Source organism: Plectropomus leopardus, chromosome 7 (assembly GCF_026936395.1).
Source record: "Plectropomus leopardus strain MGB_pleo_1.0 chromosome 7, ASM2693639v1, whole genome shotgun sequence".
NCBI classification, from domain to species: domain Eukaryota; kingdom Metazoa; phylum Chordata; class Actinopteri; order Perciformes; family Serranidae; genus Plectropomus; species Plectropomus leopardus.
In genome coordinates, this window is record NC_142182.1 from 20114500 (window position 1) to 20137660 (window position 23161).

Below are 23161 nucleotides of genomic sequence, written 5' to 3' on the forward strand. Positions count from 1 at the left end.
CATCAGGCTCCTCCTACTTCCGGTAAGAAACCGCTATCTGTCAGAGAAAAAACATCCAGAGTTAAAATCCGCTACACGGACGGACTTTTGGCGACACAACAGCTGTTCGGTATTTATTTTGGGGGTTTGAAACCTCTCCAGACACATAGAGAACATGCCCGGACGAAGGTAACCGTTCCCGGGCTGCTGCTGCCTCCTCAGCCGGCTGAAGGACAGGAGCAGGACGGAGAGACGCAGATGGAGAGGCCGGGCAGGCTGTTGCTGCTGTCCGAGCTCCGCGTCAGAAACGCGGCGTACGATGTGAGCCTGAGCCGGTCCCTACTCACCTGGAAGAGACGGGTCTCCAGCCCGGTGTACCACCCGTTCAGACCCAGTAAGACCCAGATAATGTGTCTGTTTATGTCTGTGTCTCTTTATCTTTCTAGTTGGCGGCCCTTAACACACCGCGGTATCTTGTGTGATAAACAAAGGACATAAAGGACAAACAGAGGACACATTGGACAATGTGTTTGGACCTGGAGATAACGCACTCGTTAATGTATTTAACACAACATGATGAAGTCCGGGCTGTAAACAATAAGTGAGACATGATATATCCGGTTACATAATGCACAGTATGTGGAGGTCACAGAGAGGCTGCAGGCAGAGAGGAACAATACAAACCAAACCTCACGCATTTTTTACAGGATTTAACTTTCAGGGTCATGTGGAGAAATAGAGGAGTTAAAACTAAACATATTTTCATACTTCTCACCTTTGAGGTACCTGTAACGTTACTCTGCTTGAGTTACATCACTATATAATAATTCTGTTTACTGCATTTCAGAAGCAGATGTTGTGCTTTTTCCTGAATTTGGGTTAAATCAGGTAAAAGGTTTTTGGTAGATAACCTAGAAACCCACCTTTTGCCTGTCAATTTTAGTTACTTATGGTTATCTGCTATGTTTCTTCAAGGAAAATATGAGGTTAAGTAAAATAATTGAGAAACTCTGGAGCTTTTAACAAGCTAAAAAGCCCTATCTCACTCTAATGATGTGTTCAGGTAAAATGGGACAATCATGTTAGTTTCTTAAACAGTTAAATCCATCTATCAGTTCAGTCATTAATTCATTAAATTATACTGTAACCTAGCTATTCACTACAAAAGACTGTCCAACCTTTCTGCCATGCTGTCTCTGTTGTTTTGTTGCCAGTTTCCCTGGTGCCACATTGTCTACGTTGGACGTGCGTGTGTGCAACAATAATGGCTAATTCTGGAATATTGTGGCTGACATAGACTCACAGCATTTTTTATATATATTCTTTTTTTCTTAAGTGACTAAAATACTAAAAATGTCTGAAATGTGACAGGGTGACACACAGTAGCATAAGTGATTATTTTATGGCACCTGGTAACCTAAAAACCGCCTGGTTTTACTGTTAAAAAATGTCAAATTTTAGCATTTTTAAGCCTGTTTACCTAAATGCCATTAAGTCTTCACTCAAAAGAAATTTTCCATGAAAAGCAAAGAGTGTTGTGAAAATATTTAGATTGCAACCATTATATCCTATAATCATCTCTGTTGTTATTGGCTTCTCTTAGTGCTTTAGCTGCAGTACTCTTATTACCAGCATGAAAAAAACAATATGCCACATTGCTTTCCTTGCAGGTTTTGGGACCAGTGAACTTTTGACTCTTTACTATACTAGTGGCTCAAATCAATAGAATGATTGTTTCATGTGAAGTGCATTTGTAGCAACTACTTTTTACTATTTATCTGATAATTGGAGCTTCTTTTCAGATATTAAAGATCCAGTGTGAAGTATTTAGGAGGATATATTGGAAGAAATGGAATATATTAAGAATGTTTTCATTAGTGTATCATCACTTGAAAATCTACTTCATCTTTATTTAAGAAGGGACAATGTACATTCATTAAATTAATACATTTAAATAATTGTAAATGCACCTGCATTAGCTAGAGAGCTAGTTTCCATTGGGAGTCCCTTTGCCTGATGTTAATATGTTGATGTTAATAATATGCAGAATACAATATGCACAATGGTTAAGGACATTAAACACTGAGGTAAAAAGATACACAATACAGTTAAACACGTACAAGTCAAGCTTATACAACCCCATTTGACAACATGAGCAGAAAACAAATTCAGTTGCTTCAATATTAGGTAAAAATACCTTAGTATCAATTGTTTGTTCTCAATAAAGCATTTCTTAACACCACACTTAAATGAATGATATGATCAGGACTCCATAATTGAGTTCCATTGATGAGATGCTCTAAAGAAAAAGAAAAAAATGCATTTTTCCTTGTTATTGGTATCAAACAGATCATGGCTCTAGTGATCCCATTCTCCTCCCATAATTACAGACAGAGCCATGATCTGTCTGGAGACCGGTAACAAGAAAAACGAACATACATATTTAGATAAAAAATAACAGTCAAAGTCAAATAATGTGTTTTTTAATTTGGTGGAAGGAGTTTTCAGTCAAAGCTGAAAAAAGAAAACATACGATAGGTAATGGGATTCGTCGGGCCGTCTCCAATGCCATTCTCTGGACTCTGGAGCTGCAGCATTGATCAACGGCGACCAACATCCTAATTTGTCTTCATCCTTGTACAGATTTTCCAGTCTTCTGTTGATGTTTATTGGGGTTTCTCCCTCTGCAAAAAGTAATTCTATGACAGCTTTTTGTGTCTGAAAAACCTCAGGAGCAGTGGCCCTGTCGAGCTTTGCTGAAATTCCTGTGTGCAACAATTGTTTTACATTAATCTCAAGAAGATCAATACAGATATGTGTGTACCAAATTTTAACAAGTTTGATAAAAAAAAATATCTGCTTGCAACTGAGTTGGGGGAATTACTTTTTGAACTTTTCTCGTAGTAATTATCTAAATACAATCATTATTTACAGAGCACTTTTTAAATGAAAAAGTGCTTCTCAGAAGCGTCTCATCTTTAGACCCTCCTTGTTTGTCCAGGTGTGCCGTGAGTCAAACAGGTGAGCTGTGTTCAGTAAACTGACGATTTGAAAATGCAAAGCAGCAGATCAGACTGAGGCTGTTTTCACTGTGACCTGCTGACTGATTCTGGATCAGTTCAGCTGAGGCAGACTGCAGTCAGATTTATTTAAGCTGCTGGATGTTTCTGCAGGTAAGCATTAGCCTAAGCTTTGTAGAAACAACAATATTTGAAGCTCGGTCGTTTATTCCTGGGGGATGAAGTCGATTTTCGATTCTGTAGTGTTTATAACCACAGGCGAGTAACTTTGACTTATTTCTGTTAAAAAAAGAGAATGTGTTCACATTTAATGAGTCGGGAGAGATTCATGTTGGTAAAGACCTGTCACCCACCTCACATTGTCTCTGTGAACAGGTTAAGCTCCTTATTATCACTTTTTTTTTCACAGGTGATGACAGTCCAGCTGTTTCTGTTATCGTGTTGACAACAAAAATAGCTGCAGGATGTTTAAACCTGACAGACAGCAGTGTGTGTTTGTGTTGTGATTGTGTTTCAAGTGTTAATGTTTAATGTCTGACCTGCTTTCTGTCTGCTGCTGCTGCTGCTGCTGTTTTCATAAATTTTTAATTTAGAATTACATATTAAGAAGACATAGTGTGTCATAACTTGCACAGTGAACCTTTAAGATCAGATAAGAAATTAATTTATATTTATTCCCAAGGGAAATGGCTGTGCAATGGTTGCAATGCAAAGTTAAAGGAGTGCAGGTAAATAGCGTGCAATAGCAGAAAAAGCAAATGTAAAGCAAATATAAAATACAGCATTTGGCAAATATGAACTAAATATGAAACTAAATAACAGGCGGAAAATAGCATACAGCAAGGTATAAATAGGTGCAAAATATAAATGTTTCAAAAGGCATAAACAGGTTTTCACACGAATAAATACAGAGTAGAAACCCACAAAATATTAAAAGTAATATTCTTACACCTATTTAACCTTATCAAACCAATAAATACAACTGTACACCCTTTGAATTCAACTTTCTCTTGATCACGGAAAACTAAAAAACTGCCAAAATTCCCTCATAAACCATAAGCAGTTTATCAGCGACTGATCCAAGGAAAGAGAAGAACTAAACCGAGCTATACCAAAAAGTGATTCTAGTAAATTAATTTTACACTATTTTAATTTTTCAACGCTCTGAAAATTGAGCAAATTTGCTTGATTTCTTTCAAAAACATGGGGAGAAGGCAATATGCAACACAAGAGGAAATGACCCAGAAATTGTCAAGAAATTTGTAAAAAAAAAAAAAAAAAATCAAGAAAAAAACACACTTTTCTTTGTCTATTAGTAAAAACATAACAACAGCAAACAAAATAAAACAAACAAAAAAAGAAACATTAAAAGAAAGTCAAAAAACCCAAACATACAAGGGAATCAAGACTTGGGGAAATGTGCTTAAATTATAATTCTGTGATATAATCTTGTTATAATGTAATTGTGATAATTAGAAATATTATTTTTTCCCAAGACATTTTCTCTAGCTTTTTTTTCTAAATTTATGAAATTCTTGCAATTTGAGGAACATTTCTTACCAAGCTGCTCATTGCCTTTTTCCTGCGTTTTTGAAACTAATTGCATCAACTTGCTCAGGCAAGGAAAAACTGAGGCTGAGGGTCTCCTGTGTGGCCCCTGCTCTGTGGAGCTCATGGTAACCATTTGGTTTTCCTGCAGGGTTTTGTGTTCCTTCGTTCTTTCATCGACCAGACTCAGGTAGGAGATTTAGATCCCACAATGCAGTGGGCCACCTCCACCTGCCGGAGTGCAGGTTAAGTGATTGTGGTGCTGCTGTTTAGAAACATGTTTCTGTGTTTGATGGCTCATTTATGAACCCTGTTCCCAAGCTGAACCTGCAGTTCTGTTCCAAAATGATGCAAATCTTCACTTCCTGCTTCCTCATCAGGAATCTTAAATATTAACTAAAATCTTAAAAAAAGAACTTATCCAATCCAAACTCCAGAGTCCTGTTGAACCATCAAACTTTCATTTTAAAACTCACATTTTGGAATAAAACTCTCGTTTTCAGAGAAGCAGATGGTGTCAGTTTTGTTGCTGTTTTCCATCAACATCCAGCAGAAACATGCTGCCCTCCTTGCTGCCTCTGGTTCAGTGTCCGTCGTGTGGCTGAGTAGTTTTAATACCTCTGCTGTAGTTTGTTTAGTTTGTAGAATCATGTGTTGCTGCTTTCAGACAAAAAAAAAATCCTGTTTGATCACATATTTTCTTTAAAAGGACTAGTTCAACATTTTGGGTGATCTTCTCTTTCTTTGTGAGGGTGAGAGGTTCAGACGGATATCAGTGTCATGTCTGTGTGTTGAGGTCCAGATACACCAAACTGACATCACAGAACGAGCAGCGACAAAAGCCAACTGTTGATTTACCACGTCACCTGTGTCTGGGCCAAAAAGTTGCACATGAACACACCACAAAGACTACAACTAAAGAAGTGATGCACGATATTGGATTATTGCCTATATCTGATATGCCAATGTTTTCTAGCCCATTTAGGCTGATTGCAGATGCGAATACAGATACATGCGCATATGTTTCTCCAACTAATTGCAGAGATCATCGAGTCTCTCCTGTAGTGGAATTAACATATAATGTTTACTCTTATTGCGATGGCTCACAGGTGGCAGAAGGAGACATCGAATACAATGCTTTCCAAATCACTGAGCAAAACTAAAAAGATTCCCTAACTTAAGTTACATGGAAAACATGCCATATTTACATTTATGCAACACATTTTAAGCAAAACTTTAAAATCCTCAAATATAAAAACTTATTTTTCCTTGCACTGGGCAGCAATTTGTGGCCTGTGAAAGCGAAAGCAATGTGTTTGTCTTATCTTGGTGCTCTCAACCACTCGAAAAATGTTCTCTTGTCCCAGTTGTTTGTGTGATTTTAGATGAAGTTTCATTACCTCTGGAACAAAATCTGGAAGTTTTGGTTTCACTTCAGCTCAGATTTTAGATCAGACTGTTCAAAACCTGAAACAACTCTTTCTCAATCCACACTGAATCTTTTCTTCTTGTGGTTCAGTCCCAGTTCAGGTTTCAGTTCATTTCTTTAAATATCTTCTGAAACCTGAAACTCGTGGTGCATTCATGTGCTTCAGAGAGGCTCCAAAATACCGATGTTCAAACAACTAACCAACAAAACTCTGTGTGTGTGTGTGTGTGTGTGTGTGTGTGTGTGTGTGTGTGTGTGTGTGTGCGCGCGCGCGCAGGTGTGTGTCACAGTGTGTCAGTGTCAGAGATCATCTCTGTCAGAGAGGAAGAGGAGGAGAACGGCAGCAGACGAAGAGACGATGGCAGCTGGAAAAAGATCAAGGAGAGAGAAGGAAAGGACTGCAGGCAGGCCTTCACAGGTAAACATACCTGGAAACACAGTAACAAAACATCTGGGAACATGCCTGTGCACGCACATGGGATCACACATGAAAACACACCTGTACCTATAGTATAATAACATCTGGAAATACACCTGTAAATATAGTAATTTAATCCCTAATAATAATAATAATAATAATTTAATCCCTCGTTAATCACTGGATGGTCAGTTATAAAATAGAAATTTAATCTGTTTCTGTGTGTATCTGTTTTGTTTTTTTTCTTTCAGTGCTGTACGTGGAGAGATGTCAGCAGCACCGCTGGCGGTGTGCTGAGGTTACCTTCACATGTTCAGAGGGGGCGCTGTGTCAACACTGGGTCAACAGTATCAGAGAGCAGCTCGCAGCTATCAGTACGACTTAATGTCAACACACACTCACAAACACGCATTAGACTGTGGCCAGAAATGATCACTAACGTGGCTGTTGTTGTTGTTTATAGGCAACAGACCCAAACACCTGCTGGTCTACATCAACCCATACGGCGGAAAGAAACAGGGAAAACACATCTACGAACAGAAGGTAGCCCCGTTGTTCGCCCAAGCAGGTGTCTCCACACATGTCATCGGTAAGTTTCATATCCCTTACCCATTCTTGGGCTACCCATGTCTGGGATTTTACATCTAATGCACGTTGTGTCCATGTGTTTGTTGTCATAGTGACAGAGTATGCCAATTATGCAAGGGATCACCTGAGGACGCAGGCGGAGCTGAAGAAGTTTGATGGGTGAGAGTTGAGGTTCTTCCCAAAACAAAGTTTTAAATGAACTATATCACATCAAAGAGCCCAAAATACACTGTAAAACAGCTGATATAGGTTACCTGCTAAAATAAAAGCACCACGGAGAACCCACCTTCTGCCGACTTTTCACGCTTAAAGTATACTGATTACACTTTAAACATGCTGATAAGGCAGAGACATTTTCGTTTCTGTTAAAAATCTAAAAAAAACAAAAAAAACAAAAAAAACAATCTGTACCCTAAAACATCTCATGTTGACACTTCCTTTGACCCCGGCCCAGGGTGGTGTGTGTCGGAGGGGACGGCATGTTCAGTGAGATCATCCATGGGCTGGTCTGGAGGACGCAGATCGACAGTGGAGTAGATCCAAACTGTCCGGATGAAGCACTGCTTCCCTGTTCACTTCGCATTGGAATCATTCCTGCAGGTCAGAAACACTGATGTGACAATCTGAAATTCTGCTTTTTTTATTTTATTTATTTATTTATTTTGGTGGTTTAAATGTTGGCAATGTTGAAGTAGTTCTTGAGAAGGTTACAGATTTCAGTAAGATGGTTCCATTAGTTACTGGTTGGGTTTCAGATGATTTTTGAAGAGGTTGTATTGGTCAGTCACTGAAAGTCACTGAAAACGTCTGTGAAAATGTTATTTTATGGTCCACAGACATAAATGAGATACTGTTTTAAAGGTCCACATAAGCACTTCCAGCAATTTTCTTGGCTTGTCTCTGCACAGTTTAGAAATAAAGTCCTGTTACTATTAATAAAACGTTCAAACTGAGGGTTAAAGTAGTTTAAGCTCTGATTTTAAACAAAGGTTAAAACTGTGCTGACATGAACAATGTTTGAGATGAATGCTGATGTCATTCTGAAAGACAGCTGAAGGCCAATCAGAGCGCAGGATTCTCTGTTACCGAGGTATAAATGCAGGTACTGACTGTGGCCTCATTTCTCAGCAGCTTGTTCTGTCCTGTTTGTTTGTGTCCTTTTTTTGTTTTCTGTTGTTCTGCTTAAGTGCTCTATAAATACACACACACATGGAGAGTCATCAGGGAGACATTAATTTTCTCTGCAGCAGTACAGAAGCAGCAGCTCACCTGGTTAATTAATGGCTGCTGGTGTTCGGTGCAGCAGTGTTGTTGTAAAATGTGCAATTTTAAAACTTTGTGTCTAAAAAGGCATCATTTATGAAAATGGTCAGAATATTTAATTCTGTAAGAACCATCAGTCTCGCTCTTCACCTCACTGAAACATCACACAATCTGTTTGTTTATTTGTTTCAGGTTCAACTGACTGTATCTGCTTCGCCACTGTGGGCACCAACGACCCCGTGACCTCTGCACTGCACATCATTGTGGGTCAGTCACCTGGTTTCACTACATATCAGCTATAACATCACTCACTTCAGCACCAGACGTTGTACATGTTATGCACACGAAAAAAGCCTCAAGAAGGTCAAAAGTCAATGAAGGTCCTCTAATAAAAATGAGGATAATAAACAACAACAACAAAAAATTATTGGTCAGCTATTGGTCAATATCTTCCTAACATTACACATTCATTGTTTTGATTTTTTGAAGGATCCCTATTAGAAGCAGGTGAATGTGCCTCTGGTCTTCTTGGGCTCGTGCACTTTCAAACACAGTACAGACATTAATGAAAGTAGAGACAACTGAAGAATGTTAGACTGATATCCAAATGGAAGAAATAAAAAGGATGATGTGATCACAGCAGTACAATTAACGCTTTGAAACCTGGAGCAACATCACTTTTCTTGTGCTGCCTTCAGACGCCTTTCACAAATATACAAACCTTTAAACCCTGAGCAAATTAGTGTGGTAGAGTAGAGTTTTAAAAAGCTGTGAAAATTCTCAGGGGGAAAAAGCTAAGGAAAAACTAGATTTATAATGATCATAATTGTATATTTAAACTATGTCACAGTATTATATTTTAAGCACCTTTTCAGGTCATTTACTTGTTTATTCTTTCTTTCTTTCATTTTTTTTTAAGTTTCAGGTTATTTCCTTTCAAATAATTTCTTGACAATGTTTGGGTCATTTCTTCTTTCCTTGCTCATTGACTTCTTCCCATGTTTTTAAAATGAATCAAGCAAATTCGCTTAGTAGCCAAAGGGTTAACATAGCAACCAAAAAGGACACAAAGATAAAGTGATAATGAGGCAAGGCAGTCTAGAAAGTTACATTTATGACAGAATTTGAGGATATAAAATAACAAATCGCAAAGAACGTAAGTACATGCATGTAGCGCTATGTGCGTATCTTGTTATTTGGCAAGATATTTCTGTCAAGCTTTTAAAAAGACATTTTGTCAGTGATATATTCACGCATTTCTCTCAAATATTTGCATCTACTGATGGAGGTTCTGCCCATTTTAAACAGTCTCACCTTATATACAAAATTTAAATGAAGAGCTGCGATGATTAGTTGATTAACAAATAATACTTTTGATTATTAAAATATGAACTGAAATATGTATTTACATATAAAAATCTGTCTATTATTTGATAATCGCATTATAGTTACATTTCCCAAGTTATAATGCCAGGTTTCTTTTTGTCAATCGTTAGTGGGTTTTTTTCATGATCGTGCATAAATAAAAAACTAAATACCTTTGGGCTTTTGACTGTTGGTCGGACAAAACTTGGGAAGTCATCTTGAACTCTGGTGATTTATAGAGCAAATGATTAACGAAATTATTTAGAAAATAAACAGAATGTAATAGTCGGTAGTTGCAGCCCCACTCAAATTTACAGACTTGAGAGTTGAAATTGGTCTAATTTTCCAAAAGATATTAATTTCTAAATCATCTTATATTGTTTTATCATACAGATGTTTAAAATTAATTTTCTGATTTTGAATATACACTGTAATTTCTGCCATTTTGTAAAACATTCTCCAAATATTGTTCAGTGTTCCTGGATGTGATTGATAATGCCAAAATTGCGGTGCAAATCCTGTTATCCTGTTTTTTTTTCCAATATAGTCACACCAAATGTAATAAAAACATTGATACACAGTTTCCCAGGGTCTCAAGCTGCCATCTAGTGTTCTTTCAGGAAAGTGGCTCTGAATCTGCGCTTGATAGCGAGCCAAATACACAAACAACAGTAGCCATAATAACAACAACAACAATAATAAACTTTATTTATACAGAACTTTTCCAAACAAAATTACTAAGTGGTGTACATGGTAGAACCAGGATTAAAACATGCTAGGACTGCAAATAAAATCAAACAAATGGAATAATACAAAAATGATATACCCCAAAATACTATGAGAAAATAATAACAACAACAACAATAATAATAATAATAATAATAATAATAATAATAATAATATTAATGATAATAATTAATAGTAATACAGATCAGAAACAGTGTGGTAGAATAAAGAGGTTTTATGAAAATATACATTTTAATGTGTGTTAACCTGTGAGAGCCTCATGCTGCAATTCTTCAGTGTTACTTTGGGTTGGTTGCAGGTGAAGTTTTTTAATTGTGTTTCTTAAAAACAAACAATTAATGTGTTTACGTGTGTGTGTGTGTGTGTGTGTGTGTTCAGGAGACTCTCAGCCGATGGACGTGTGCTCAGTTCACCACAACAACACTTTCCTGCGATACTCCGTCTCCCTGCTGGGATACGGGTTCTATGGTGACGTGCTAACTGACAGTGAGAGGAAGAGATGGATGGGACCTGCTAGATATGACCTCTCAGGTCGGAAAACAGCACTTGTTCAGATGTTTGATTTTGCTTGAGTATTTATATTTTATGCTACTATTTACTACCCTGACATCTCCAGACTAAACCATAAATGTGAGGTCCTCTGAAAGTTACATTTTCTAAAAAGCGTTATAAATGGCTTTAGATCAAATTACTTCCTGATGCAATTAAATAGAACTACAACCAATCGGAGCAATGAAACAAGTTTCATATTTCTCTGATTTTTGGACTTTACTAGGATTGTAGGACATTTCTGGGATTTGGGACGATTCTAGGATTTAAGGACCTTTCTAGGATTTTAGGACATAATCTTAGCTAGATGGTCTGTCAGGGGGTATGGGGGATCCTTCGTTGGCACTTTATTTTTTGATAAACAAGCACTGTTTGGAAAGTTAAAAAAAGATTTGCAATGTTTATTCACTTTATTTTTCTTGTGAATTTAAAATGATTGGGGGTCCCCCCGGCACCCTATCGGTTGTTAGATTTGGCCCGTGCGCCGTTAGTTAAGTATCACTGTTTCAGGCTCTTGCCTTATGTTGTGGACAAGGGGTAAATCTAATTGCAAGTACTATATGAGAGATAGACAATGAGAGTAATCCTTGGTCGTCCCAAATGATTTACTCTGATGACCCTCTCCAGGTGTGAAGATGTTCCTGACTCATCATTATTATGAAGGAACAGTGTCCTACCTCCCAGCCAGAGGCATCATGGGAACTCCACGAGATGCCACCAGGTGTCGATCTGGGTAAGAGAGATTCTGTATAGATGTGAAACATTTGGAATTGTTTTAAGTGTTTGGTTTAGGTGATCAAACCGATGAGTTCAGGTAAAACAGATGTGACGTGGTTATATGATCTGGGAACTGATAATCCATCTTTTTTATGCCTATTTTAAAATAACATTTGTGTGCTAACATTACAGCTGTTTGGTTTGTCAGCACAACGGGCGGCTTCATTTAGAGAAAGCTGACATGTACAAGACGGATGAAGCATTAGACAGCGGTGAGTCCAACAAAATTCACGTCTGGAGCTTCTTAAATGCTGTCTTTGGATTAAAATATCCAATCAAGCAGCAGAGGCAGAGGGGAACTGAACTGAAAGTCTGTCTTTATCAAAAGTACTAACAAATATACCCTCCAACATGTCTAAAGCCTTCTGGTTTACACATAGTATCTTAGAATATATTGTATTTAGAAATACAAGTAGTCCATAAGTGGAGCCCTGGGGAGCACCAAGGGATAATCCTGTATACAAGAAAAATAATCACCAACATTGACATGAAAAGATAATTTTTTAATGTTGACAAAACAATCTTCCCTCAGTAACCATCCATTTAGTACCTGTGATGGAGCTGTCAACCATATGATGACCATCAACAGTGGGCGTTTGTCATGTTATGTCATGTTTTCCCATCATGGAATTGCAGATGGTAAAATATCTAGTGAAATTCTTGTTCATGTTGGCTTAAAAATTTAAATTCTAAGTTCATTCTTGACCTTAAAAACTACAATTGATAGAACAGTCTTACTTCAGGGACTATTTGGTAGCTATTCTGAGGGTCTTTTAACGTCAGCTTTTTAAAGCCTTCCAGTATATTGTCAGTCCCTCCAGGATTGGGGATTGGCTGAATTTGTGTGAATTTCTTGAAATCCAGGAGGGACTGAATTATTGTGTGATATTAAGATGGATTGCTTTTCTCACTCTTCCTCTCCATATTAGTATCTGGCTGGTCTTAGGTGCAACTCAGTATATTCATTATTGACTGTGGTTAAACTCCTGCCACTCTGTAGTCAATGTTGTTTAAAGCTCAGTGTTTTCCACAATGAAAGCCAAACGTTTTTAAAACATGCACACAATTTTGCAGCAACAACAAGCAAGGTGAATTCTTTCTTTTGGGGTGGGGTTGGTTTTAGAAACTGACAGCGAGTGGAGGACAATCCGGGGGAAGTTCCTGGCTATAAACGCTGCCAGTATGAGCTGTGCTTGTCCTCGCAGCCCCAAAGGCCTCTCACCTGCAGCTCACCTGGCCGACGGCACCACCGACCTCATTCTTGTCCGAAAATGTTCCCGTTTCAACTTCCTCAGACACCTCCTGCGACACACCAGCAAAGACGACCAGGTAATAAATCAGTATTCAGATTTATGGTCTATATAATAAAAAAAAAAGAATCCCAAGATTCCTTACAGTTGGTAGGATCCCTCACTATATCCCTCTTTTTCTGCTGTTTCTTGTGCAGTTTGACATGACCTTTGTTGAGGTCCACCGGGTTCGGCGTTTCCGCTTCACACCGCGTCACTGCCAGACCGACTCAGACTTGGACCTACGGGAGAGCGGAAAACACCAGCTCTTTAGCCAGATCTGCCGAGACCACCCGGCTTGTGGCTGTGCCCCCGCCTACAGCAGCTGGAACTGCGATGGCGAGATCCTGACCCACACGGCCATTGATGTCAGGTACCAAGACCCATTAGGATTGTCTTACTCTGCCACTGTCATATAATTTAACCAAGTCTAAACACCTGTGTTATTTTCTCAGAGTGCACTGCCAGTTGATCAAGCTGTTTGCACGAGGCATCGAAGAACCAACGGTGTTTGAGGATCTCACCAACCCCTGTGCAATATAGGCCCACACCCCCATTATTCCCTGTCAGACACTGGAGTCGTCTCTCTGTTTCCAGCCTCGGGCCTACGTCGCTGTTGCAGCCGCCGTCATGTGACACCAACACATCCTTCACCAGGAGACTTCACAGGTTTCACCGACTCTGCAATGAGTTTTGCTGTTACTCAACAAAGACAAGCTGTAGGGAAGGCGACAACACTTTACTCTCTGCAGCTGAAAGTCCACAATGATTTCCTCACAGACAGAAAGGGGGTGAAGTTTTTTTAAAACATACTGAACAGCTTTAAATATATTCCCTGGAAACAGAGTACCTCAGTAGTGAGTCCTAAAACCTGGAAATAAGACTTTCACGTTTTGTTCAATGACATAAAAAACATCAGTGAATACACAACTGTGAATTCTGTAGCTTTATATATCTTAAAAAACGCGGTTGCTAACAAGTGGCTAAATGAGACTACACAATGTCATCACATTAAACCGCGCCGAATATGGCTTTACCGCCTTGTAGAGGTGGCAACACATCGTAGTGTCGTTCGTCTGTAGCCTAAAATGAGCTTTTTACTTATGGCAACTGCATTTTGGCTTCAAATATGCTGAAAATGTTCGTTTGTGAAGATTATGCTGTTGAACAAAACGTGTAAGTATAATTTCTTCATCACAGAGCTTATTTTCTGCAATGACCCAAAATCCAATGGAAAAATCCCATAGGTCTTTAGGCAACGTTAGCTTCCAGGTGGGCCTACAGAAAAACGTCATCCCTGTGGCATTGTACTAACAGCTTCTTTAAAGGTGATGTGTGTAAAATTTAGGGGGATTTAGTGGCATCTAGTGGTGAATAACAGATTGCAACCATCTAAAACTTCCCTCAGTTTTCATTATTCAGGAGATTTTTATCAGGACAGCTCCTGAATTACATACAGAGGTCTTTTCCTTTACAAAACAGACAAACCAGGCGATTAAAACTGCTATAAACACAGAGCAAAGCCATTTTCAGTTACAAATCAGTGAATCTCCAACTTGGTTTGGCATCTCAGGGATGGGCTGCTAGCCCACAACATGCTCACCCCTTTTCACTCCTAAGTTATTGTGTGCTGACTTTTTCTGATCCAGACATTTAGGAGGTTTTCACCGGTTCATTCTAAGGTGACGAAAACAAAAAAATGAAAAAAATCTTATCAGGTGGTTATACACTAAAGAAAACATACTTATTATATCATATTCCATTACTGCCAATGAATCCCCCTAAATCCTACACACTGGACTTTTAAAGAAATAATCAGGAAATGATTTATATGGATAGTAAAGCGTCACACATTTTCTTCTGGGTGTTTATGCTGAATGGTTGTTGGGTGTCTGGCACAGATTTATTTTTAATATTGAACTCCGGTTCTGCTCTGTTTGATAATGTTTTTTTTCCCCCACAATCTTTACATCTTGACTCGATGATCTTGTAACATAATGTGAAAACAAACAACATGGACTTGTTTCTGCATTGCCCAAACCTTGTGTGTCACTGCCTTCATATCAGGCTTAAGTACTCAAATCTGCTTTCAAATCTTTAGTGTCTGTCTCTTTAACACTTAACTTTTTCTGGGTCACATAGATTTTTTGACCTGAACTCATTTCTGTCATGTGGCCGTTTTGACTCAGGCTTGTCATTGCTGTTTTGACTTGGATTCGCCACATATTGGCCACCAGTCTTACGGACATTTGTCTCCACCAAGTCTGAGGTCTCGTTCATAGCCATTGCGTATGCACAAATTAAAGCGTGCGCTAATTCCTACGCAAAAGTCGTGATCTATAAAAGCACATTTGACGGAGAGCTTGTGCGCCTGTAGGAAACCCGTTAGGTACATGCGCACACTCTGCGCTGTCCAGTCACCCCACTCAACAAATCTTGACCATCTACGCATAAAGAGAGTGTAATTTAGCAAAGTCTTGAAATAAAGCCAGTGACAGCTCTAGCATAATCATTACACTCCATATCCTCATTGTGAGTCCTAATCATTTGTTATGTTTTACTATTACATTTTTCCACATTGTTTCGTAGTGCTGTAGTCTTCAAATCTGGTCTTAAGTCCAATCGCAAGGCGTTTTTTCCATTATCTCACACTTGTCTGTCTTGTGGGCATTTTGACTCTGTGCAGCCCTGCTGCTTATGAGAAAAAACTGAGAGAAATTTTATTTATTTTGCATCTAAGTAGAGTATACATTGTTACAGACATGCTAGCTTCTTTGCACTTTTTGGATAGTTTTGAGTATTTTGAATATTGAAAGATTATCCTGGAATTATATGTTGCTTATTTTAAGGATGCCAGACACCTGCCAGTCATTCCCAGGGTCATTTTGAATAGTCATCAGTTGATTCACATTAATGAAAAGTAGAAAGTAAATCTCCTTCATATGTCAGTACTTGTGAAAAATAAGGTTGACGGAGATTTATTTTCCACTGCTGAACTTTCCTCTCATAGATAGTCTGTGAAGGTTAATTTTACTTTCTGCTTCCCAATTGATTTGTCCCCAGTCCTCCATGTTTCTGTCCTTCCTCAGGAAAACCTGAGCTGAATCATAAGTATGAAATTGTATTTTTACATATTTTAATTCCCAGCAACTTAGAAGAAAAAGAAATTATGAAAAATCTTAAATTTTAGTTTTACTTAAGACCATTTTGTGTCAGTCAAGCTGGTTGTGGCTGAGTGAGCTGAACAGCGCACATGTGAATGTTTTTAATCTTCCATTTCTGCTCAATATGCAAATGAACTGAGCAAACACAGGACTCAAAGTAAATCATCTGAAAATGTACTGCTTTAACACCAATGTTTCACTCAAACTGTGCACTCTTACTTCAAAAACAAGCTGAACCAGTAGCTGAAACTTCAATTTCCTCTCAGTGTGACGTGATGGTCTGAACTTTTCTGTTGGGTGTCTTTTGTTTTGTAAAAACCTCAAGTTAATCATCTGAACCTTCCACGGATCAAATAAGATTCACATTGAGCTCAAAGCACCAGTGTTGCTCCTTCTTCTCCAAATTCAGATCAGATTCTTGAAACCTTGATGCTATCTAGCAAACCAGCCTGTGTTTCCACAGGTTTTGAATGTAACCAATAGAATCAAGGATGCATCATAAACAGAAGGCGTTGCACAATGCATAACGAAAGTAAACAAAACTTTTGTACTTGAGGTTTATGAGTTGCGCCTATACTTATGCAGGTTATAAAATAAAAACATGGAGGCTCCCTAGTCTGAAGCATTTTGAACCAAGGTGACAAGAACTTCATTATTGTTTACCTTCTCCACGACAATAAATCACAGCTTCACCCCTCCCATATTTACCTTTCACAGTAAAAGCCCAACTTTTTTTTACTTATAGTAGCAAGATGGCAGATTGCAGTGATAACATGCAGGCTTTTGTTCTGTTATTACAGACAGTTGTTTTTAATCAAAAACAAGCATGGACTAACCATTAGGGGAAAGTACATGTAGAAGGCTATTGCATGCATCACTTCTTCTGCTCCTTTCAACCTTTAGAACATGACAAGCCCACTGATGTCATAACCATTCATACTGAAGGTTGAGAAAAATCTGCTATTTTTTGGCTCAAGGAACCAATTTTTTGGGTATCAAACTAATTTATTTCTGGGTTGAAATGCACATATCTGCAAAACTAACCGGAGCCAGAACAGAGCTCTTTCCATGTTGGTGGAGAGGGGCTATATGTGCAAGTCAAGTCAGTTTTATTTATAAAATTATAAATATTATATCACGACTCACAAAAAAACATCTCATCTGAATGTCTCAAAACCAGTGGACATGCAACCTGTACCAAGGAGTCATGAATAGACATAGCCTTGTTTTAGAGGGTCTGAAGTGAAAAAGGTAGGAATTACTCGAATAAAAGGTTTTGACTTTTGCCAACATGTTTATGCACAACACTCAAAATTTTCTCCATTGAATCCAAACTTCTGAACTTCTTTCCAAACTGTCTGTATAAATTAATCAATTTCAGTGTGACATATGCTGATTATTTCACACAAAACCCAATTAGGAATTTATTTTGTAAGTGGAAGGTTCAAATTATTGATTTGAAGATTTTCTAAAGAAAGTTGTACTGTAAAGTCCAGTGTTGATATTCAACCAACTGCTCAAAAAAAAAAATTAATTCTTTGATCGTTATAGGTTTTAAATTGTAAAAGTTCACAGCTCTGAGCACATCGTAGCCTAATGCTATCCATATCTGTAGCCACAGCCCAATGTGTCCACACGGTTGATATATTTGAAAAGACAAACTACATGTAGCAGCGTCATTTATGATGTTATTTTTCCATATTCCTTAGTTATTTACAGTGAAGTTGCATTTTCTTTACAAAGCTTCAGGATAGTCATGTCAGTTTGGGCCACAGATATTTTCAGATCATCATAAAATATCCTGACCTCATTTCTGCTTACAGGAGGATGAACCCTTTTTGATTTTAAAGACCACCACCTCAGGACAATTTCAATATTTTTAGCTCCCTAAGGACTCTAAATAATGAGGATGTTGGTGGCAAACATTGCAGCTCTTAGGGGTGATAAATTTAATAGATTTGAAATAATATTATTTTTCGAGAACACTTTCAAAACTAAATGGAAATAGTTTAAACTCTGACCCAGAGATGAACCAGAACCAAAGTTGAGTATCAGCACTGGATTGTCAGACTGTATATGCTGTTTATCTGTGTACTGTTTGTTGACAAGCAATCCTGTTTCCCCTCTGCTGAATTCGAGCTGGACTCAAACTGATGGAGGAGGGAACCAGTAGCAGCTCACGGTGCTCCAAAACGCAAACCAATCAGCTTTCTATTGATCCTAATTTGACCAAATACCAGCCGGGGTTTGATGATGTAGCTGTCTGTCTGTCTGTCTGTCTGTCTCTGACAGTTGTAGCTTAACATAGAGGTCTTCACAGGTCTAAAATCTTGGACCCAATCAAAAAAGTACCAGAAGACTGAATCCAAATGGGCAAGTTAGAGCTGCTTCGATATAAACTGGAAGAAGTTTAGACTTGAATGTGGTGGACCTGACCAGACCTGAACAGAGAGAAAATAAATATACAATATAACAACAATTCAACAGGACCCTTAGAGGACCTGATTAGACCGACTGTAATAGGCATTTTGGATCAAACAGTTCTGAGAAATCCCTGAGAGGAACTGACCACTGGGGAGCCCTAGGACTACCAATGGTCGAGAGCTCTCTGTCTGTTTGAACCAGCCAGCAGTTGGTATACCAACTTTAACTTTGGTGAGTCAAACTTTTTCCCTATCGGATCTATGCTCTGATAAACCTGGACTTCACTGTCAGTCCATTTTTCCATGTTTTCTTCCATTTTTATGCCTCTGCTCTGGCGACAATCAAGCCATAGTCAAGTCAGTTTTCTTTAAAAAGACCATTATCACAAATCACTGTTTGCCTCAGAGGACTTTATAGTATACGACATCCCTCTATACTTAGACCCTCATCGACTAAGGAAAAACTCCTCATTATTTTTCGTCATGACTCCACTATTAAAATACATGTGACTGTTATCGCCACTTGAAGCATTTGCATGTAACATCACATGCTATCATAAATTGCATTTATTAATTTTATGTCTATCACTATTGTTTTTTGTTATGTTATTGTTACCATTATTGCTATGCATCTCTCCTACTCTCTCTTTCTCTTCTCTCTTTTCTTCTACTGTATTTATTTGTTTTTTACGACATCTGTTTTACTTCTGTCCATCCTGGAAGAGGGATCCCTCCTCACTCGCTCTTCCTGAGTTTTTTAGCTATAGGCATGGGTTTTTTGGGTTGTCTGTTCATCTGTTCTAGTAAATGCAATATCTCAAGAATACCATGACGAAATTACTAAAGATTTAGCACAAACATTCACTTTGACCCAAAGATGAACTGGTGGTCAAAGGTCAAGGTCACTGTGACCCTGCATCTGTCTTGTTCTTGTTAACACAATAACTCAAGAATGCCGTGAGGAAATCTCTTCAAATTTGGCACAAACATCCACCTGGAGTCAAGAATGAGTTGATCAGAATAGAAAGCCCAAAAAATAATTTTCAGAATAAAAAAATGGTGGTCCAAGGTAGAGGCCTTTATGATCTTACAACAATGTTTTACAAATGTTCAAAAATTCATATACCAATTTTGGCAAAATTTCACACAAATATCTAAATTATGAAGCAGTGTCAACTTCACTGTGGCATTCATGATGTTTTGCAACAATATTTTGATGAAACTATGAACTATGAAACCGTGAAAATGTTCCTACAGTCTGAAAACGCCTATTGTTTGTTGGATCCAAGTGGACCTGTGAAGACCTTTTAGCTCAGTTGTCTGTCCCATATTAATTTTTCTCTTAATTTTGTATTGACGTACAATCAAGTCTAAATGTTTGCTGTAAAACCTCCAAACAACAACAAACCAAATGTGTATGTCATGTGCACACAGAGGTCGACTGATGACTGATGTGGATTTTTAATTAGGAGAGGATGAATATATTTATTAAGCTGCCTATAATTATACATTAAATGTGTTTGCGCTTTAGTACTATTTTAGTGGCCGTTTAACCTATGAACGGGCAAATTGATTTGCATGTTTTCGTAAAAGGGTCTCTGCTGGAGGCTTGGTGACATGGTAAATACATGGCAAGCTACTTTAGCTGATGAGCTAACCGCTAACATACTATTTTACCAAGAACATGCCCTAGCCAGCTATAAAAGTCCACATAGCAAGCTCATTTGCTAAGAGGCTGTATCTTGCCTGTTCAGCCACATGAATTATCTGTCAAGCTAGCTTGCATGCTACTAGCTGATCTTGCAATCTGACAGAAAAGAGTACACAAGATAGGGCATAGCATAATTCATTTGTGCATCTTTACTAAAATTTTAAAAAAGGCAGTGCTCCTACCTTGTAATATGATCCACAAGAGCGTTTCCCAAAAAAGCGCCACAACAGGTGTTATACCTAAACTGCAGAATAGGTAGTATACCACTCTTTACTCTCGCTGGTAGAATACAGGGTTAATGTGAAAGAGTCCCCATTGCGCCAAAACCACCTGGTTACAGGATTACAAAAAAGGTCTAAGTTTGGGTTAAAATCAGTATGTTTGGTATCCTGAGGTGTGTCATGTGACATATGTCATATAAAGTTAAGATAACTCAACGTTAACTTTTGGCTTGATTCAGGACACAAACAGGTATCTCCTGGGTTAAAGTCTTGTGTTTTTTGACCCATCAACCACCCTGACCTCCTCTCTTAATATTGTTAGTCTTTATAGAATGTACAATCTGACTTTCTCCTTTTCTCCCATTAAATTAACAACAGCCACTTAAGGTTGCGACCTAACGATAACATAAATGGGTTGCAATAAGCTGCTTGCATAACAATTAGTGGCCGTATTTTAGAAGACAGTCTCGCAAACTAGCAATGCTAACTGGACAATGACGCAAAGTTAGTGAAAGGAACAAAAGACAATGCTGCATCTCTTTGTGGAGAGCAGTTAAGTATAAAACTGCTGGTGACAAACAGCTGACATGATAGCCTCCCCAATTTCCCAGCTCCCAATTCCCTCTTAGTTCAACACTGTTAAGACTTTTTGGATGTGATTGACCGTGAAGATTTGCATTTTTAAGTTTAATTCTTCTTGACGATTAAATTTATTCCTGATAGTGAATCCACTGATTGCAGTGAAAATATTGAAATTAAGCGATTTTGTCATAAAATGTTTGCTGTTTTTATGAGTGCTTTGACTTAAAAGCAGCACAAAGTAAAATATCTACAAACCTAGATTATAACTGAACAAGTAGATTGACAAAATCATGAGATCACTAGTATTCTGTTAACTTTTTTTGCAAACAGCACTTAGAAAATGTAGAATGCACGATTGTATAGTTATCTCTAAAATGTCAAAATAAACTTAAATGTCTGTCTTTAGTTCTCAGAGTTTAAAGTGATTCAACTTTCAGATTCTTTCAACCTCTCCAACTAATGGAATATTTTTATTTTACACACTAGTTTAATCTGAAGCTGAAAAACTAGTTTGATGAAGTGAATCAGTCGACCTCTAGCTGTAATCTGAGCTGTAACTAATCTTTACCTTCTGCTGTAGCTGTTTCATTATCAGGAATTAAAGACATATTCAACTCTTCCATGCACACAGTCAATGGTTTTATCATTTATCATTACACCACTGAAGTAATTATTTAAAGGAATACCTTATTCATCAATTAGTTGTGATGTGTTGCCTTGAATTTATGAAGAAAACTTTTTTTTCTTGCATGCCTCCACATAAAACAGTGATCATACTGATTTAATGATTGACCAGGAACCAGATTTAACTACTGCAAAATGATGTCAAATATCCTTTTACAAACTGTCACACAATTCATGTAGTTTAATCCATGTCTCATTTATCTAGTCTCATGCTTAATACTACCTAAGTACCTGCATTTTTTGGTAAATCCTTATTGAGGCCTGACTTCCAAGACAACATATAAGTTTCACTTTCAGTTTATTTTTAAATTACTAACATTTATAGCAAAAATACATGTGTTTTGGAGCTGCTGAGCAAAAGACTGGATAAACGGATTAGATTAGAGAGATTAGATTATACTGCAGTAATTGTGTGAGTAGTTGTATGTGCTTTGCTTGGGGGCCACTTTTGCAAAATGACAGGAGGCCAGGGGCCTTCAGAACATTTCTAAGATTTTATGACAGTTCTCAGATTTTAGGACATTGCTAGGATTTTATGAATTTCCAATGATTTTAGTATGTTTCTTGCTGTTTTATGGACTCTGCTATCTTATTTATACTAAGTACAAAAACAAGTCCCAGTATGAATCACTTTATTTTATTGTGGATTAGATAATGGTTGGGAGGCCACCCAGCACACCATTTGGGAGCCACCGGTCTGTGAGTCATAAGTTGAGTATCATTGCTGTGTTGTACCTGTAGTGTATAGTACATATAGTATGCACTACTTGCAGAATCTAGAACATATATGCATGTAGTACCTGTAGCATGTAGCAGACACATAGTATGTGGCTGGTGTACCTAAAAAGTGGAGCTTCTGCTATTAATACTTGCTTAGCACTGGGAAATATACAGTATCAAGCACACATTCAAAATTTCATGGAACATTTTCTGTTTTTCTTTCCAGCTGTATGTAATAATTGTTTTCATGTTGTTTTATCTTCTAATTGTTTTCTCAGTTGATTGATTTTTTTTTCTTTGGTAGAAGATAGCCAACATTTGTGCTGCTTTATTGTACCCGTATTGTGGACCTCACAGATACTCGACTTGTCTGCACAGGTGAGTATTTATGTTTGCTGGCTGATGCCAATTTAAAACCTTTATATTTAAAACCTTATTAAAAGTGAGTTTGACAGTGGTGAACAAAGTTATGTAAGTAAAAGTACCAACACAACAATGTAAAAATACTCCACAACAAGTCACAGAAGTCCACAAAAGTCCTACATTTAAAATCCTACTCAAGTATAAGTACAAAAAAATGCACTTTAAGTATGAGAAGTAAAAGTACTCACTATTGAAAAGTGGTCCATGTGACTCATATATGACGTGATTAAATTGTGTCAGTGATGATTTTCTTGTGAACAG

The 23161-nt window shown here is 37.8% G+C and overlaps 1 protein-coding gene across 2 annotated transcripts; it reads left to right on the top strand.

Moving 5' to 3' along the window:
• The first annotated feature begins 32 nt into the window (after positions 1 to 32).
• Positions 33 to 21699, top strand: LOC121950743 (ceramide kinase-like). 2 transcript variants are annotated; one of them, XM_088080163.1, is made up of 14 exons: positions 33 to 373; positions 4699 to 4737; positions 6254 to 6394; positions 6646 to 6768; positions 6858 to 6983; positions 7075 to 7141; positions 7437 to 7582; positions 8438 to 8512; positions 10736 to 10888; positions 11534 to 11639; positions 11816 to 11895; positions 12807 to 13012; positions 13131 to 13345; positions 13428 to 21699. In XM_088080163.1, the coding sequence occupies exons 1-14, from the start codon at positions 238 to 240 to the stop codon at positions 13513 to 13515; spliced, it is 1701 nt and encodes a 566-aa protein (XP_087936289.1). In that variant the 5' UTR covers positions 33 to 237; the 3' UTR covers positions 13516 to 21699. The 2 variants fall into 2 exon arrangements, with proteins under 2 accessions (XP_087936289.1, XP_042352776.2); XM_042496842.2 differs by lacking the exon at positions 4699 to 4737.
• The last annotated feature ends 1462 nt before the right edge of the window (positions 21700 to 23161 follow it).

Excerpts from the sequence above, each read along its gene's own strand:
- LOC121950743 (XM_088080163.1), top strand. The coding sequence starts at position 238 with ATGGAGAGGCCGGGCAGGCTGTTGCTGCTGTCCGAGCTCCGCGTCAGA. Across the intron at positions 374-4,698 it reads GTACCACCCGTTCAGACCCA|GGTTTTGTGTTCCTTCGTTC; the intron begins GTAAGACCCAGA and ends GTTTTCCTGCAG. Across the intron at positions 11,640-11,815 it reads GCCACCAGGTGTCGATCTGG|CTGTTTGGTTTGTCAGCACA; the intron begins GTAAGAGAGATT and ends CTAACATTACAG.